The sequence below is a fragment of the Leptidea sinapis genome, chromosome 20 (assembly GCF_905404315.1).
Source record: "Leptidea sinapis chromosome 20, ilLepSina1.1, whole genome shotgun sequence".
NCBI classification, from domain to species: Eukaryota; Metazoa; Arthropoda; class Insecta; order Lepidoptera; family Pieridae; genus Leptidea; species Leptidea sinapis.
Genome location: NC_066284.1, coordinates 7,701,567 through 7,719,219, shown reverse-complemented (window position 1 = coordinate 7,719,219; position 17,653 = coordinate 7,701,567). Strand labels below are relative to the sequence as shown.

Below are 17,653 nucleotides of genomic sequence, written 5' to 3'. Positions count from 1 at the left end.
ACGTCCTGCTCGTCTCTTCCGTTATAGGAAATTTGTAGTTTTGTAGAGTTTTCTTCTAACCTTATTATCTTTGTTGCAGGTCTTCAAATAGTTTTAAATTCAATTCTTAAAGCGATGGTTCCACTACTACACATTGCACTGTTAGTAATATTTGTTATTATAATATACGCCATCATCGGCTTGGAGCTGTTCTCTGGAAAGATGCACAAGTCTTGCTACAGTCGAATAACAGGTATGATGAGAACTTTAAATAAATTATTAACTTTCCTTGACTTAGGGTCCTGTTATCTTAGATACCGTCCTAACCGGTGTTAGGCTCCACATCCTTAAATTTGTAGGTCGCTTCGGGTAATCCCATAAGTGTTTACTTCCACTTGTAATTAGGGCAACCACATTTTGTTTTCCTTTGGCATTGGAAATTAGGACATGATTTTTATAACAGGATTCCTTGGAATGTGTTGCTAATACAATATGCGTTCCAGCATTTGATTTGCTATGCACAAGGACGAGTAAAAAAAGAAGGACTCCGCGACGTGGTATTAGCAAGTGAAGCACCGTTGTGCTAGTGTGTGTGCGGTTACGGGTGATATTAGTTACACAATTTTTCTACCTTAAATAATCATATATGGCCACAAATACTTATGTAATATTGTTTTTTAACAATTTCACAACGCACGACGGTATTTTTTAAATATTTTATTGAGACACAAACTGAGCTGTCTCAGACGATTACAATTATAATATATACGATCATAATGGCCTCCTATTGGCCTGTAGTAGTGTAAGTGTATACGTGGGGATATGTATTTACACGTTAATCGGCTTGTTTTGGTGCTTCACTGTTATGTAAGATGACGCGGAGTCCTTATTGTTTTAACTAGTCCGTGTCTATGAGGCTTTAGTCAGAATAATTTTATGAATAGTTCAGCAATGCCACCGATAACTCTCACGCTAAAGTTTCGTAATTAAAAGAATAAAATCACATACTGATATCCCAATAGATGGTGACATAATATGTCCGACGGTATATTCTCGAATGAAAAATATTGAATTTTTAAAGAATACACACATTGTACATGTTTTCATACAGTTACCATCAACGTACGATCTCTCTCGAACGGGTCGTTAAAATAAGTTGACAATGCAACATTTGATCTAGTTAGGCAGTTACTACGACAAATAAATGAATTCTACCTCATTACCAAGTATATGATAATATAATGTACGTACGATCTGCGGTAGTTAAACAGCTAATATACGACATTGTATAATATAGTGTAAACAATTATATATGCTTGATTGGCGAGTATTCTAGTACTGTTGTAAATGTACTCCAGGTGAGATCATGGACAACCCGCACCCCTGCGACTCAGACAATGGCTTCAACTGCTCCAAGCTGGGTGCCAATATGGAGTGCCGCGAGAAGTGGATCGGGCCCAACTTCGGGATCACCAACTTTGATAACTTCGGCCTATCCATGCTCACCGTGTTCCAGTGCATCACTCTTGAAGGATGGACTGATGTCATGTATAATGTGAGTAGCATCTTAATACCATAAACCTTAGATCATTTATACGTCTAGATAGACTATGACAGCTGTGAAAACGTCGAAAAAGATTGAGTTTAGAACTAACCTCTATTTTGAGCAATTCACTCACACTAACATGTAGTGTCATATAAATCGCGAGTGTAAGACGTAGCTTATCACGCACACTAAACTGATATTTCTAGCCTTTTTTATCGGTTGTCTAACAGCAAGAGACCTTATCTAGCTGTATAAAATATCTCAGCCATAATCTTTATTTATTTACTTGTCTGTATCTGCCAACCTAAATATCTAATGCCTTCGATATTTCCAAATGACACATTATCCATAAGTTTCTCTCTCTCATTTTGTCTGTCTTCCAAATATATATAATGAATGAGCTGTCGTATAAAGTGGATAGTATGTTTAAAGATACAAATACAATTATTATCAAAGAAATAAATGTTTAAAAGGTCGACGAAGACAAGTGTTCCAAGAGCAGGTCATATTATATACTCTTCAGCAGTGGCAAGAATATGAAAGCTTACACGCCAAAGAAAATGATATCTAACTAGCCCTCTCAACTGTCTCAATTGGGCAAGATTTTTTTAGTAACTTCAACATATAATTTTTATGAATTATATCAAAATTTTAGTTTTCTTTAGTGTTAATTCCGCCAATATTTGTCTTTAAACAATTCGACACGTGTTTCGCTCTACACGAGACATCCTCAGGACTCAAAATCTTGAGTCTCCTGCCAGAGTTTGGCGAGTCTACATTATACATTTGGACAGTTATGAATTTCCGCAAAGTTTCGCGTACTTCAATAAATTTTCATGTATTTTTTTCTATATGTTAGTAAAAATAAATTATTCACAGATTCAGGACGCAATGGGAAACAGTTGGGAGTGGGTGTACTTCGTATCTATGGTCATACTGGGGGCGTTTTTTGTTATGAATCTTATCCTCGGTGTTTTGTCTGGGTACGTATTTATTTTATTATATCAATACCTGTCTCTTTAATGTGTTTCTAAGATGTTGAAAGAAGTTGCAGTATTAATAAGTACCACTTTGACAAATTTCTGTCGATCTTTGTTTCTACATAACCACTCAACTTGCAAATTATTCTTATCTCTTTACTTTAATTAAGCATTTCCAAGTACTATTTAAAAATTTATATAAAAATCATCACTTTTATTATCATTTTATTGGACAGAGTAAAGTGTGCCAGCCAGTTAGTAAAGTATAATGGAAGCGAATGTTTTGTAAAATTAGGTATCCTTACCACTTGCTGCCAAAGATAAAAATGGAAATAATGTCGATGTATTAGCGCGTCCGTAGGAAAACATATGAGATTAAAAATGCAAATCAGGTATGGCGAAATATAGACAGACATACCTGAGATTCCGAGGAGGGATGGTCTCTACGAACTCCTGGTGTTAAAGTGCGTGTTACTGTCCTTTCGGTGTTTGTAGAAAAGATTTGCGTTACACAGAGAGCTTGATGCGATGCGATTAGGTTGTTGACCAATGATGAAGTATTAAAATATAATGTATACGTATTGCGTACGAACTGTGTTGTTCAGTGACAATTTTGTTTATTAACCGGCGCAAGAGACAACAGAAAACGAAAGGTATCTCTCTATTTTCACACGACCATCTGCACTATAGCTTGCCATAACAAAAAAATTTGAAAAGAGAATAGATAACTGCGGCGCATCAAATCGATTACTACCTACATGCTGTTCAAAATACGGATTTTTACCAGCCTTCAAAACTCTTTCAAGTAATAGATTTTGTCCAATGTATTTTCAGAGAATTTTCAAAAGAAAGAGAGAAAGCAAAGAACAGAGGAGATTTCCAGAAGCTGAGAGAGAAGCAGCAGTTGGAGGAAGACCTCAAGGGCTACCTGGACTGGATCACGCAGGCGGAGTATTTGGAGCCGCTTGCCGATCAGCACGATGTCGTGGATCAGAAGAGGGACTATGGTAAGTATTTGTTGTTTTCTGGTAGTCATTGCAAAAATCATTTTCAATTTAAATGAAAAATGTTTATTATATCAAAATATTAAACATATTGTAAATATATTAAGCCTGTCATAGATTATATTCATTCATCACTAACTATTTACAAAGGGCACGCCGCAAAAGCTCACAAACTTATACACTCAAATATGTTGTGTTAAATGGTTGATGATTTGTTAAAAGCAACATGCTATTTTACTTGATAATTGTTCGCAGTTGCTATTGATTACTAAGTCCTAGCTAAATCAAGATACTTATATCTTCCAGGTCAAATTACAAATGAGCATGATTCAACTGATCACTTGGGTCTCGAGAGCGAAGATAAACAGAAGGTGTCTGTCGGCAAACTGTGGAAACAGGACTTTGATAAGGTAATGTTAAAAGTAAAGTGTACGACGAATTTAAAATTTTACTTCATATATAAAAACACGCAAAAAATAACAAAAACTTAATTGTTAATGATGTTTCAAATAATAATGGGATGTATGCATTTTAATTCATTACTTTTGAGTGATTCACAATTTTAGTATTGAATCATACTAAAAGCATGAGAAAGCAATATAACGAATATATTATATTGAATGACTAGTATAGAAAGATCATTGAAACATTCTCAACTATTCTTTACGGACGGGAGTCGTAAAATATAAATAAACAGACCTTCTGAACTTTGTGGGTTGCATTTGTGTTGTTATACCGTGTGCTCGTGTTTTTTTAGAAATTATTAATATAATTAATTAATCAAAATATTAATTTGCTATAGATTTAATAATTTTAACATATTTTCCACATAGCATGAGTAACGTAACGTCATCATGATGTTGCAGGTGAATAGACGTATGAAGCGCGCGTGCCGGCGTGCTGTCAAGTCGCAGACGTTCTACTGGCTCATCATTGTGCTCGTGTTCCTCAACACCGTGGTGCTGGCGAGCGAGCACCATCAGTAAGTGCTATCATAATTGTAGCCTGTACTTACAATCCTGATCATACGTGGCTATCTTAGCTTTAATCAGTTTGCAGCGGTTAATATTGTATGTTTTACCTTTTTGAATAAGCCTGGTCGTAATTTTCATAATCTTCTTCTTTTTATTTAAGCGTCAAACCACTACTCGAGGTTGGCCGTCAGCTTAGCAAATTTCGTCCTTTCTTGTGCCAAGCGAAACAAGTCTTTGTCTCTGAATCTGATGTTTGGCAGTCATTAATTATTTCTACGTCCAGCTTGTCACTTTCCCTGTATTTGCTCATAGTTATAAGTTGCTTGTAAGCTTTTCACCGTTCAATGGTCTGCAATTTTCGGTTTCTTCTGGCGTGCTAGTTGGCCTTCACATTTGGAACTTTCTGAGTGATAAGAAGGTCTTTTCATCACTGTTCGATGCTGAACATGTTGCCCTTATATCTTTCTATCTCGGAAGTGTTCCGTTTTTCTTTTTGTTTTGTCTAAGACATTATCCTGTCTTTCTTGCTTCTGAATATCTGACCTATCCACTGTATACCTGAATTTTTGGATGTAATATTAATTTATCTACAAAATTTTGGTTTAATCTATTAATATTGTTATCGTATCGTATGGTTTTTAATAGTTTTATTAAATTTGCTAAGTACCATTATTTTAATAAACAAACTAAAAATGTCAGAGCAATAATGCAATACTGAACTGTTACTGATGTCTGTTTCAGCCAACCGGAGTGGCTGGACTATTTCCAAGAGTACGGGAACGCAATATTTGTAGCGCTCTTCACTCTCGAGATGTTCGTCAAGATGTACAGTCTGGGGCTACAGGTGAAAATCAAACCAATTTACTTTCTAATCATGTCGTGAAGATTTATAGCAATAGGATGACAAAATAGTGCACGGGTTTTCCTACGGGAAGTGATTATTAGTGTCTAACGGCCGTTCCCAATATACAGTCTATCTCTTACTTGAGATAAAAATCGTATCTATCGTTGACTTTTCTTTCCCAATAAACTTATCGACGGTAACTCACGTTATCCGTACACGCTGTCTGTCAATGGGACGACGTATAGCTTACCAGCGATAGAAGTTTGTATGGAAATTGCAATTCACGCGTCCCAATATAAGGCGATAAGAATGACTTATCTTGGGACAGCTTGGCATAATGGCGAAGAAATGTTTCAGATTGGCAATATGCAGGCAGGTGATTCCACAATGAAGCCATGCGAGACAATAATTTTTAGTAAGCCGCGTTGTTTTGAAATGCCAGATTTCAACGTAATGCGGGTGGATTTTGCATAAACCTTAAAAACTCCTATGAGCACTCCCGTGGTATATCCGGTAGAAGATACAGGAAGAGCTCTGACCTCAAACTTCGTCGACGAAATAAAATGATTGAAACGCGTGTATTTTTTTGCCCACTTATTTCACTTTACAGGGTTACTTTGTGTCGCTGTTCAACCGGTTCGACTGCTTCGTGGTGATCGGTTCCATCAGCGAGATGATCCTCACCAAGTCACAGGTGATGCCACCCCTGGGTATCTCCGTGTTGCGTTGCGTTCGCCTGCTCAGAGTCTTCAAGGTTACCAAGTGAGTTTATACTGAATGGTATTATGGACCACTATCAGCTTATAAGGGCAAGGCAAACTGGAAGTAGATTCTGAAAAATGTGAATGAATAAATGATTTTTTGTTACTACATTTAATTTTAAAAGTGGGTAACATGTTTACGATCTAAACTTATTTGAGACGTCACTTGAATTTAGACGCAACCTAAACAAAAACTTAATTTTTAATATCCATCCTTTCTAGACAAAATGTATTCATTAAGAGTTTTATACCTGACTGATGGAAGAATGGTGATGGAATGAAAAGTGTTGAAGTGATTCGAGCAGAATATGGTTATACACTTCGAATTAAAATTCAATTTTCGGAATATTCAATACTAATTGTTTCACCCATAGTAAAAAGGCAAAAGGTCGCTACGAAAATTTTAACCCGAGCGAATATTTAGGTTTTGTTTTCTTTTATGAGAAAGAAAGACATGCAATATACATTAATACCTCATGGCATGAGACACTGCCAATACTCTATTGTACCATATAAATTCAAAAACCGAAAACACTTAGGACGTAGTGGGCCAGGACCGAACAGGGGCCCCGTGGCTCAACAAAGCAATGGTTCCTATTGGCCATTGACGCTTCTAAACGAGATGTACTTGTGAGTAATCATCTTTTTCCCAACAATTCTTTCAATTCAATCTTGTCTCGGTAAAAGTTTATGGAATTTAAGACTGACTTCCGACTTCCGACTTGGTAAGCTGACGGAAAACTAAGTGAGCCTTTTTCCTAGACATGGAACCACAATGACCCCTCGGAAATTTAATATGAATACTGTCACCAGATATTGGCGCTCACTCTCCAACCTGGTGGCCTCTCTGCTCAATTCCATTCAATCGATCGCCTCTCTGCTGCTACTGCTGTTCCTCTTCATCATGATCTTCGCACTGCTGGGCATGCAGGTGTTCGGCGGGAAATTCAACTATGACCCCGTGGAAGAAAAGGACAGACACAACTTCGATTGTTTTTGGCAAGCGCTACTGACCGTATTTCAGGTAGGGGATGGTAAATATTTCATGTCGATAAACTGGAAGAACTCTCATTCTTCTTAAAACTATATCTGTGTCCAAATGCCAAATGGCCACTTAACAACTATAATATCGATGAAGTTTATAGGTATGGGGAGAAGCGTGTGTCGGGTAGATCTGAGAATCGTCAAACATCTATTTTTCATACTCCTACATGATAAGGGTCACCCACCCCTAATTTTTTTAATTAATTATTATGATTCAGCATTAAAAAATACATACAACTTCAAATTTTCACCCGACAAAAATAGATGTTGATCGTAATCAACACCTATTTTTGTATCGCAATTTTAATATTATTCTATTCCATCCACACATACGCAATCGAGTTGCAAGATGGCAATCGAATATAATGATTATTGTAGTACAATAAATTTTATGTACGATATATTTGGTAGGTTTGAGAATCTGTCGCCATCTATTTTTATACCCCAAAAATTTTATTAAATGATTTTTTTATTACTTATATAGTAATACAACGTGTGCTGCCCCGGGGCGTAAAAAGAATAGGGTAGTCCCAGGTCCAAGGGTGTCGTAAGAGGCGACTACGGGCTTTTTGAAAGTGGGAGAGTCACGCTGCTGTCTCATGACGTCAGCACAATCGGGCCAGACTCGTCCGGGCTACTTACCACACTCGCACAGAATACCGGCGTGAAGTAGCGGCCTAGTGCCGCTATGTTTCGCATAGGTTAGTGTCGAGGACCGGAGGCCATTCCCCCCCCCCCCACAAAATATGAGAGCGGTATTTAAAGAGAAATTACCCCAGGAGGGTACCGGCTCTTGTAGAGCCAGAGAATCCCTCCCCGGGCTGCCCTTCGTATATGGGGAGGGCACAGTACCGTGTATGTCACAGGACAAACAGGGCAGCAACACCACGGCACCCCGCTCCACGCTTAATGTGGACTTTTGTAACATCCGGGGAATTCACTCCAACTTAAACGCCGTCCACCACCACCTTGAGACGTCGCAGCTGGCCTTGTGTTTCCTTACGGAGACGCAGATATCTCGACCTAGCGATACGTCATATTTAACGTACCCCGGGTACAAAATTGAGCATAATTTCATGCCTCATGCCGGGGTATGTGTGTACGTTAGGGAGGATATCTGCTGTCGCCGTCTCGGCAATTTTGAGGGTAGGGGCCTGTCTACTCTCTGGCTCCGCGTAGATTAAGAGGACCGCGTCCGCATCTATGCGTGTGTCTACAGGTCCCATAGTGGTAACGCAGAAACGGATCACCTCATGGGCTGCGTTCAAGCGGCATTTGATGACGTGCTTGCTCAGATCCCCTCCGCTGAAATTGTAGTCTTGGGTGATTTCAACGGGCACAATGCCGAATGGCTTGGATCACGTACCACAGACTACGCAGGGCGATCTGTGCATAATTTTGCATTGGCGTATGGTCTGTCCCAATTGGTTGAGTCGCCGACGCGGCTCCCGGATGTGGATAGCCACATGCCGTCCTTATTAGATCTTCTGCTGACTACACATCCCGATGGTTACCAGGTCTCTGTCGACGCCCCTCTCGGAACGTCCGACCATTGCCTGGTCAGGAGTGTAGTGCCTATCCGACGCCAACGTCGCAGACCACCAGCGACCCGCCGCGTTTGGCACTACAAGTCAGCAGATTGGGATAGGATGCGTTCCTTTTTTGCATCCTACCCTTGGGGCAGGGTTTGTTTCCCTTCGGATGATCCTAGTGCCTGCGCCGTTGCAGTAGCCGATGTGATACTGCAGGGCATGGATATTTTTATACCAAGCTCTGTAGTACCGATCGGTGGCAGATCACAGCCCTGGTTCGATGCGTCAGTTAAAGCAGCATCTGACTGCAAAAAACAGGCGTATCGAACTTGGGTTGCGGCGCTGGGCTCAAAGGATCCGAACTGCAAAGTTCTGAAGAGGAAATATAACCGTGCCTCCAGATTTTTTAAGCGGCAAATCGCCCGTGCGAAATCAAAGCACGTCGTCAAAATTGGCGAGCAGCTTTCCAGTTACCCGACCGGAACACGCAAGTTCTGGTCGTTGTCGAAAGCTGCTCTTGGTAACTTCAACCAGCCGTCCATGCCGCCGTTGCACATGAAGAATGACACCCTGGCCCATACGGCAAAAGAGAAAGCCGATCTCGTGTGCACTCTTTTTGCCTCCAACTCGACTCTTGACGACAACGGAAAAACACCGCCGACCATCCCGCGGTGTCAGAGCTCCATGCCTGAAGTACAGTTCCGACAGAAAACTGTTAGGCGAGCTCTGTTTTCGTTGGACGTCAGGAAGTCGAGCGGGCCGGATGGCATTTCTCCAATCGTGCTTAGAACGTGTGCCCCTGAGTTGACGCCGGTGCTAACGCGTTAATTCCGGCACTCTTATTCAAAAGGCGTAGTCCCTGATTCATGGAAGTCAGCCCTTGTCCATCCGATCCCAAAAAAAGGAGACAGTTCGGATCCGGCAAACTACAGGCCTATTGCGATTACCTCCCTACTCTCCAAAATCATGGAGAGCATAATTAACCGCCAGCTCTTGGTATACCTTGAGGGTCACCAGTTGATCAACGACCGGCAGTACGGCTTTCGCAATGGTCGGTCGACTGGCGATCTTCTGGTATACCTAACACATAGATGGGCGGCGGCTATTGAAAGCAAGGGGGAAGGCCTGGCAGTTGGTCTGGATATAGCGAAGGCCTTTGATCGTGTATGGCACAAGGCGCTCCTCGCAAAACTTCCATCATTTGGGCTTCCCGAGAGCTTATGCAAGTGGACCTCCAGCTTCCTCACTGGGCGCAGCATACAGGTCGTTATCGACGGTTATTGCTCGAATCCCAAGCCCGTGAACGCTGGAGTTCCCCAAGGCTGTGTGCTATCTCCCACGCTGTTTCTTCTGCATATCAATGATATGTTGGACACCGCCAACATGCATTGCTATGCAGACGACAGCACTGGTGATGCCGTATACACGGGCCATGCAGGTCTCTCTCGGGAAAACGTCGACCAGTGCCGGGAGAAACTTGTGTCTTCTATCGAGTCCTCTCTCGAAAAGGTCGCGGAATGGGGTAAGTTGAACCTTGTCCAATTTAACCCCCAGAAGACTCAAGTTTGCGCGTTTACCACTACGTACTAAAAACCCCATTTGCCGTATCACCGCTCTTCGAGAACACTTCCCTTAAAGCCTCGCCTAGTATCGGAATACTGGGTCTCGAAATCTCGAGCAATTGCCAATTCCGTGGCCATCTGGAGGGCAAAGCCAAACTGGCTTCAAAGAAACTGGGCGTCATAAATAGAGCACGGCAATACTTCAAGCCGGCCCACATTCTAGCGCTCTACAAAGCGCAGGTCCGGCCTCACATGGAGTATTGCTGTCATCTCTGGTCTGGCGCACCCCAGTATCAGCTCGATCCATTTGACCGCGTGCAACGCAGAGCAGCTCGAATTGGCTGGATCATTTGGCGTTGCGTAGAGACGTCGCTTCATTGTGTGTTTTCTACCGCATCTATCACGGGGAGTGTTCCGAAGAGCTGTTCAACCTGATTCCTGCCGCCGAATTCCACCTTCGCACGACACGCAACAAGTTAGGATTTCATCCCCACCATCTGGATGTGTGGCGGTCCTCCACAGTGCGGTTTTCAAGGAGCTTTCTTCCTCGTACCACGAAGCTGTGGAATGAGCTTCCGTGTGCGGTGTTTCCGGGACGATACGACATGGGTACCTTCAAGAAAAGCGCGTACACCTTCCTTAAAGGCCGGCAACGCTCTTGTGATTCCTCTGGTGTTGCAGGAGAGTGTGGGCGGCGGTGATCACTTAACACCAGGTGACCCGTACGCTCGTTTGTCCTCCTATTCCATAAAAAAAAAAAAAAAAACGTGTACGGGGTCAGCTAGTATTATATAATATTATGTATTTTAAATGAATGACTTTCTTGGTTTAAAGATTCTGACTGGTGAGGACTGGAACGCTGTGATGTATGAAGGTATAAAGGCGTACGGTGGCGTCGGGACAGTCGGGATTGTCGCCTGTATTTACTTTATCATACTCTTTATTTGTGGTAATTGTATCCTTTGTAAAATAATAAATTTTGCCGTAAGAAAATAACCTGATCTTACGCCCCGGTACGATTTTACGCTTTTGGAGTGAACATTTTTAGTACAGCGCTGCTTCGGCGCTGTACTAAAAATGGGAGCTATTCCTCTTTTGAAACTGTTGTATTATCTCTGCGTAGCTCTATATTTCGTTTACTTTGTATTAAGGCCTCAATGCACTAGTTTTTCATAGCGGCTGCATTATTTACTATCGGCATGGAATTAAATAATGGCTGAGTAAAGGTGGTAGCCTTTTATGAAGTAAAAAGACTTGTGGCACTCGGGGACTGCCGCGGTAAAGCTATTGCATAGCATTTTTTATCAACTTATGCAATTATAATTATTTATTTATTTTATCTATGCAGTATTTTTTTTTCTTTGCTTTTTTTTTTCTTTGATATCAATTCAAGTTACACATTTTGAGCGTGGTGACCGATAAACAAACAATTTTTGTTCTTTTATTAAATAAATGAGAAGTTAATATTGTTCAAAATTTTTTTATTATCTTACCATACATGTAGGCTATTCAGTAATATCTATCATTGAAACTATAGGTTTATAGTAACTGGAATAAGAAACATAAGTTTCAGACTTGATATCTTCTAAATATCTGGAAAATACCGCGTCAATGGTGGTCCCATATTTTGTTGTGGATTCTTGTGGATCATTATTCATTTTCAAATTCAATATTTTCGAAAGAAAAGTAGTCAGCCGCTCTGATTTTTTATCAGCGAAGTTGATGTTGAAATCGCCAGCCTAAATAAGTGGAAATTTATTACCATTTGTACCAAGTATTTTCGACCCTTCTTCAGTGTACTCCAGTAAAGTGCGATTATGCGTCCAATTTTGGATTCGGAGAAATGTAAATACTTAATACTAAAAATCAAAAAACGTGATAAAAAAAATAAAGAAAATCAGGACGTACCCCAGGCTCGAACCTGGGACTTTCTGCACAATAAGTGTATGTGATAACCATTGTTCCGGTAACTGTTTCCTGTCCACGGTAACTGTAATGACAGTGGCGAAATATCTATATACATCTAGTATGTGGGGTGTTAGGTTATTTTCGTTATGGAATTTCTGGATTCGGTCTCCACGCTCAAGGCCCACGATAGAAGCTATGCAATAGCTTAAAAGATCCAAAATGCCTTTTTTTATTTAATCAATATGTGATATTGTTTAATTGAGCCCTGAGGCTTGCATAATAAGGATAATGAAAATTTTAATTTTATACCATATTATGTTTAAGACTAATCTAGATATTTTAGTTGTTGTTATTCCTGAACTTGAAACAGACATTCTGCTCAATGTGTTCTTGGCCATCGCCGTGGATAACTTGGCTGACGCTGAATCTCTCACAAATATAGAAAAGGAGGAAGGTGTAAGTAGATCTCATTATAACTTATCGGGTTATCAGTAAAAATTGCAATCATAAATACTTTTGGCATTTTTAGCTCATAAAGTTATAATTCTCGAAAGTAGTATATCAGCAGTTTGTAACAAAACAGATGGATTACCATCAACTATTAATTAACGATTCCGATGCAGTTCAGTTTAGGAACCAAAACTGAATCGCTGAAATTCGTACCATGAAGTGCCTTTTACTGAATGGCGTTTGGATCCCTTATGAAGAATGAACGAAATAAATTTGTCTGTGGTCCGCGGTGTGAGATTGAGATGACGCTCTACAGGCGTTGCATAAGTTTGTCACTCCCACTCGAACTATATGCGTTACGTTTTGAAACCTAAAAAAAATGATATGATTTTTGCGGTTTTTTTGCGTAGAAAATACTCAAAATACATTTTAAAATTGCGCATTATAGCGTCAAATTATAAACCATTAAGCCCTTTTTTGTACTTATTTAATAGTAATATAAATATATATAGTTCATTGAATTACAAATTAAATGTTTGCTTAGGTGTTTTCGTAAAAATAACGAGTTATTAACGCACCTCCATTGATGTTTGATTTGACAGAAGCACATATATTCTTTATTTTTATTCGTTCTTGCGAACAGGCTATAGCCCGGGGCCCGGGCTATAGCCGGTCTGCCTCGTCTTTAGTATTTTCAATTTTTTATTTTCAGTATTTTGTTTTACAAAAAAGTCCAATAAAGTATTCTCATCTTATTTTTCATCAATAATATTTTCCTTTTCTATATGTTTTCACTATTTTTTAAAAGTTAAAGTTAAAACAATACAATTAACTTTCCTCTAAGGAAGTAGCAACTTTTTCGAATCGCTCACTTTGACACATAAGCTTTCCAGTTTATGTTGAAATATTACCTCATGGTACGAATGAATGAACGAATTAAATCAGTTTGCGATTCAATTTCCTACTTGATATGACGTCAACCTAAATTCGATCGCTTAAATGATGTCGTGGTATGAAATAGCAAAGAAGTTCTATTTAGGTCGTCAAATGAATCGCAATTATAGTTCATGGTAGGCTCGCAGGTATGTTATATAAAAATTTAACACTAACAATCAATTTTAGCAAGCTCCAGAGGAGAAAGAAGGTAGCATCATTGAACAAGAAGGTGGACAAGGTGACACCGACGATGAATATATACACGATGAAGACGCTTACACTAGCGAGAAGTTAGTATACTTCCAAATGGCACTATTATGGCACACTTAAAATTACAACACACTTTAAAGAGAAAAGAAATATCAATGATTTAAAAATTAAATATTTAATAACTAATAATTCAGCAAATCACAGAAATATTATAATTTTAACTTATTAGTAGTATACAGTATATGTAGTAAAATTATTTTTTGGACAGTTCTGAAAGAGAATATTCAGATAGAGGTTCAGAAGAAAATCAAGAGGAAATATACGAAGAAGAGGAGGTAAAGGAAGATGAAGAGGTTGAGGAAAAATTAGAATATGATCAGGAACAAAATGAGATTGATATAATGGATAACCATCAGAGAAATGATATAGGTACGTGTATATTTAAAACAATGCTTAAAATCTTAATCAATAATGAAGTAAATAAATATTTAGGGGCAAGGCTTCTGTTTTGTAGCTATTGGAGATATTATAAAAATGAGATATTCGTTTTTATTGGCATATTAAAAGCTTAAGCTACAATGAAACTATTTCTTGTCTGTTTGAGCAAAGCTGATTAGTACTTTACTTCATTTTGTATGATTTCTATATTATTTTTAAAAAAATTAATAGGTTGTTTTTAAGAAAGTAAATTTTTGCTAAAATGTTTTCTGATAAAATATTTACTTTAATAATCAGAGCCTACCCTAATATAAAGCTAACCATAGAAAAATAGTGAACACAGAGTTCGAAGACGAGCCCCGTCTGAAAAGAAAACCGACAACATCATCCGCTCGGCCCCGCCGTCTGTCCGAAGTAGATATTCACGACTCGGCGAAACCGATTCCCGATGCTACCTCATTCTTCATATTTTCCAAAACCAACAGGTTAGGGTTCGCGATCGGAGTTATCTTTTTTAATTTCATATCTGTCTTTTAGTTTGTTTTTGTGTCTTGCTTTCTTATATAGCTTTCAACTCTGCACTTGTACTTTAATATTCACATAATATGCCTTCTATATCTTTTATTAAAATTTATTTAAAATCGTTTATTTTTTCTATTTCTCTTTGTTCCGATTTATCACGAAGCAATTGCGTTATATAGCACTGTTATGATAATCAACTTAATGATTTTTTATATTAGGCTAATTGAAATACTCTATATAGACTTTAGATTAAATTAGTATTTAATAGATATCTTAGTTAACATTTTTGGACATCTTTGTACAAAAGATGAAGATGAAGAAGAAGAGGGCAAGTTAGTATCTGCTAGACCTCGAAGGATGTCAGAACTGAATATGCCAAATCAAACGCCGCCTATACCGAATGCTAGTAGTTTCTTCGTATTTTCACCGACAAACAGGTGATTCGAAATCATGTATCTCATTGTAAATTATACCCCATCAATTTTTGTGTTCGTAGCCAAGCTCCCTCTTCATGTATTAATTTATTTTTTAATTCCCTTATCTATTATGGTCAAAAAAAGTTGAGTAGTGTTTTTAATTCAAATTTTGCAAAGAAAATAACTTTTCTGTTGAATTTCTATTACCAGCAGCACCAGGGTTAGAAATTATTTTTCTATTTACATTGTGATATTTATCAATTGGCCTAAATTAGTCAATTCTGATAACTTTCATTGATCATGATGGACTTAGTAAAGAATTTGACATTATATTTTGTGTAATTGGCATATTCAATACTTTAATTTTCATTCTATGTATTCAGTTTAAACGTTTGAGGTTATTCGCTGGGTTTCAAAATTGTATAATGTTTTCATCATAAACTACCATAACTACAACTGTTGTTAAATGTTACAGTTTAGAAAGCATGAAATTATTTTAAGTAGAATTTGTAGAAATAAGACGTAGGTCTTTTTATGAAATAATTAGCATTTCTGTCTGCTAGTTTTAATTTAGCTGCAGGATTGAAATATTTCTATGATCTTGTTTTCTTGCACGCTTACAAATAATATTATCTTCTCATTCTTTGCGTTTCCTATTTTACAATAGTATGTGCGAAGCTTACTCAACCGCAGGGATTGAAGTATCAACACTGAAACCACATTTATAGACGATAATCAATACTATTAAAATTTGATTGTGACAAAAATTGGTTTGTACTTAATACTTCAATCCCTATTTCTTGAATTCGATTTGCAATTAACATCTGAAAGTAACAGCAGTATTATTTGATGAGTATTTTGTATTTCTTTGAGTTTGAATTATTTTATTAACAGTCAAGCATGCAATAATAAGTCTGAATCTTACAAAATTTTATATTATTTTTCACTAGTACATCCACCTTATAAAACTTCAATTGAATTATTTTTTATAATGTCAGGTTCCGTGTATTTTGCTACAAGATGTCATCTTCGTCTACGTTCGGGAATATAATTTTGGTGTGCATCATGTTCTCCTCTGCTATGCTGGCGGCAGAGGATCCGCTGGATGCTGCACAGAAAGGGTTCAGGAACTATGTAAGACTTTATTTTTTTAACATAGCACCTTGTCAAAATAAGTCTTAGTCAATGTGTAGGAACCGAACAATTTTAATCCTATGACATGGGTACCTTAAAAAAAATCGCGTACACCTTCCTTAACGTTCCTGTGATTCCTCTGGTGTTACAAGAGAATGTGGGCGGCGGTGATCACTTAACACCAGGTGACCTGTACGCCAGTTTGTCCTCCTTTTCTATAGTAAAATTTCCTCGAAACTCCGACTGATACATAAGTGTAATGTGTTGTGCCATTAGTAGTGACTATAAAAAAAGAATTGACAACGTAAAATAATGAAAATGACGGTAGATCTATACATTTACCATTTACTATCTTTTTGCTAAAAGATAATTTCAGTTACCCGTGACCATGATGTTGATATATTATCTGAAATCTTAAAAAATATTGAAATATTGTAAACGTTAATGCTATTTCATGTTAAAAGCCAATATAGGCAGACCACATTGGAGATACTATGCTATTCAATTATTCATCTTCATCATTTCTACTTTCGGGTTCAACTGAATAAGATTCAAAATACGATGACCCCATAGCCCAGTGGCTAGTAACTCAGACATATATGTTAGGAGTCTTGGTTTCAAACCCCGATATGGTCCAAACATTTGTACGATGACTATAAAAGTCATAGATCTTGAAATGTATTTAAAATCCTGGTTTGTATTAAATGTATTGTTGTAAGGCCATTGCCTAGTTCGGGACTTAACTTAAAAAAAAATAGTACAGAACTATAATTACAAAATTGTGTGAAAGTTTAAAATAGTAAATAATAATTACACAGCTCCTGAGTCAGTTCGACATATTCTTCACGGGCATATTCACCTTGGAGCTGTTCCTGAAGCTGATCACGTACGGCCTGGTGCTGCACGAGGGTGCCTTCCTCCGCTCCGCCTTCAACGTACTCGACATGCTCGTCGTTTGCGTCTCACTTATCTCTATGAGCTTTAAGTAAGTCACTAACACGGTCTGTCTTATTTTGTAAATAGGTTTATATCCAATATTCATCATGGTTTATTACTGACTATAGTGGTTTATGAGATACAATACGCACACGGACGCAGACGGACGGCCAGTTGATCATAATAATAGGGAAATCGTAGTCCCTGACTCATGGAAGTTAGCCCTTTTCCATCCGATCCAAAAAATGAGTCAATTCAGAGCCGGCAAACTACAGGATACAAAATCATGGAGAGCAAAATTAACCCCAGCTCTTGGTATATCTAGAGGGTCACCAGTTGATCAACGACCGACAGTATGGCTTTCACCATGGTTGGTCGGCAGGCAATCTTCTGATATACCTAACACAGGGCGGTGGTTATCGAAAACAGGGAGAAGGCCTAGCAGTTAACCTGGATATAGCGGAGGCCTTTGATCGT

At 38.5% G+C, this 17,653-nt stretch overlaps 1 protein-coding gene across 1 annotated transcript in view; it reads left to right on the top strand.

Moving 5' to 3' along the window:
• Positions 1-17,200, top strand: part of LOC126970123 (muscle calcium channel subunit alpha-1-like) — a 79,747-nt gene extending 62,547 nt beyond the window's left edge. Inside the window, exons 7-21 of the mRNA XM_050815851.1 lie at positions 80-232; positions 1,338-1,534; positions 2,405-2,508; positions 3,340-3,512; positions 3,816-3,919; positions 4,376-4,491; positions 5,225-5,327; positions 5,938-6,089; positions 6,902-7,112; positions 11,061-11,181; positions 12,505-12,590; positions 13,707-13,810; positions 13,999-14,159; positions 16,105-16,240; positions 17,059-17,200. Of these exons, the coding sequence (XP_050671808.1) occupies positions 80-232; positions 1,338-1,534; positions 2,405-2,508; positions 3,340-3,512; positions 3,816-3,919; positions 4,376-4,491; positions 5,225-5,327; positions 5,938-6,089; positions 6,902-7,112; positions 11,061-11,181; positions 12,505-12,590; positions 13,707-13,810; positions 13,999-14,159; positions 16,105-16,157 (1,838 nt within the window). The 3' untranslated portion in view covers positions 16,158-16,240; positions 17,059-17,200. The remainder of the gene's footprint in view (positions 1-79; positions 233-1,337; positions 1,535-2,404; positions 2,509-3,339; positions 3,513-3,815; positions 3,920-4,375; positions 4,492-5,224; positions 5,328-5,937; positions 6,090-6,901; positions 7,113-11,060; positions 11,182-12,504; positions 12,591-13,706; positions 13,811-13,998; positions 14,160-16,104; positions 16,241-17,058) is intronic.
• The last annotated feature ends 453 nt before the right edge of the window (positions 17,201-17,653 follow it).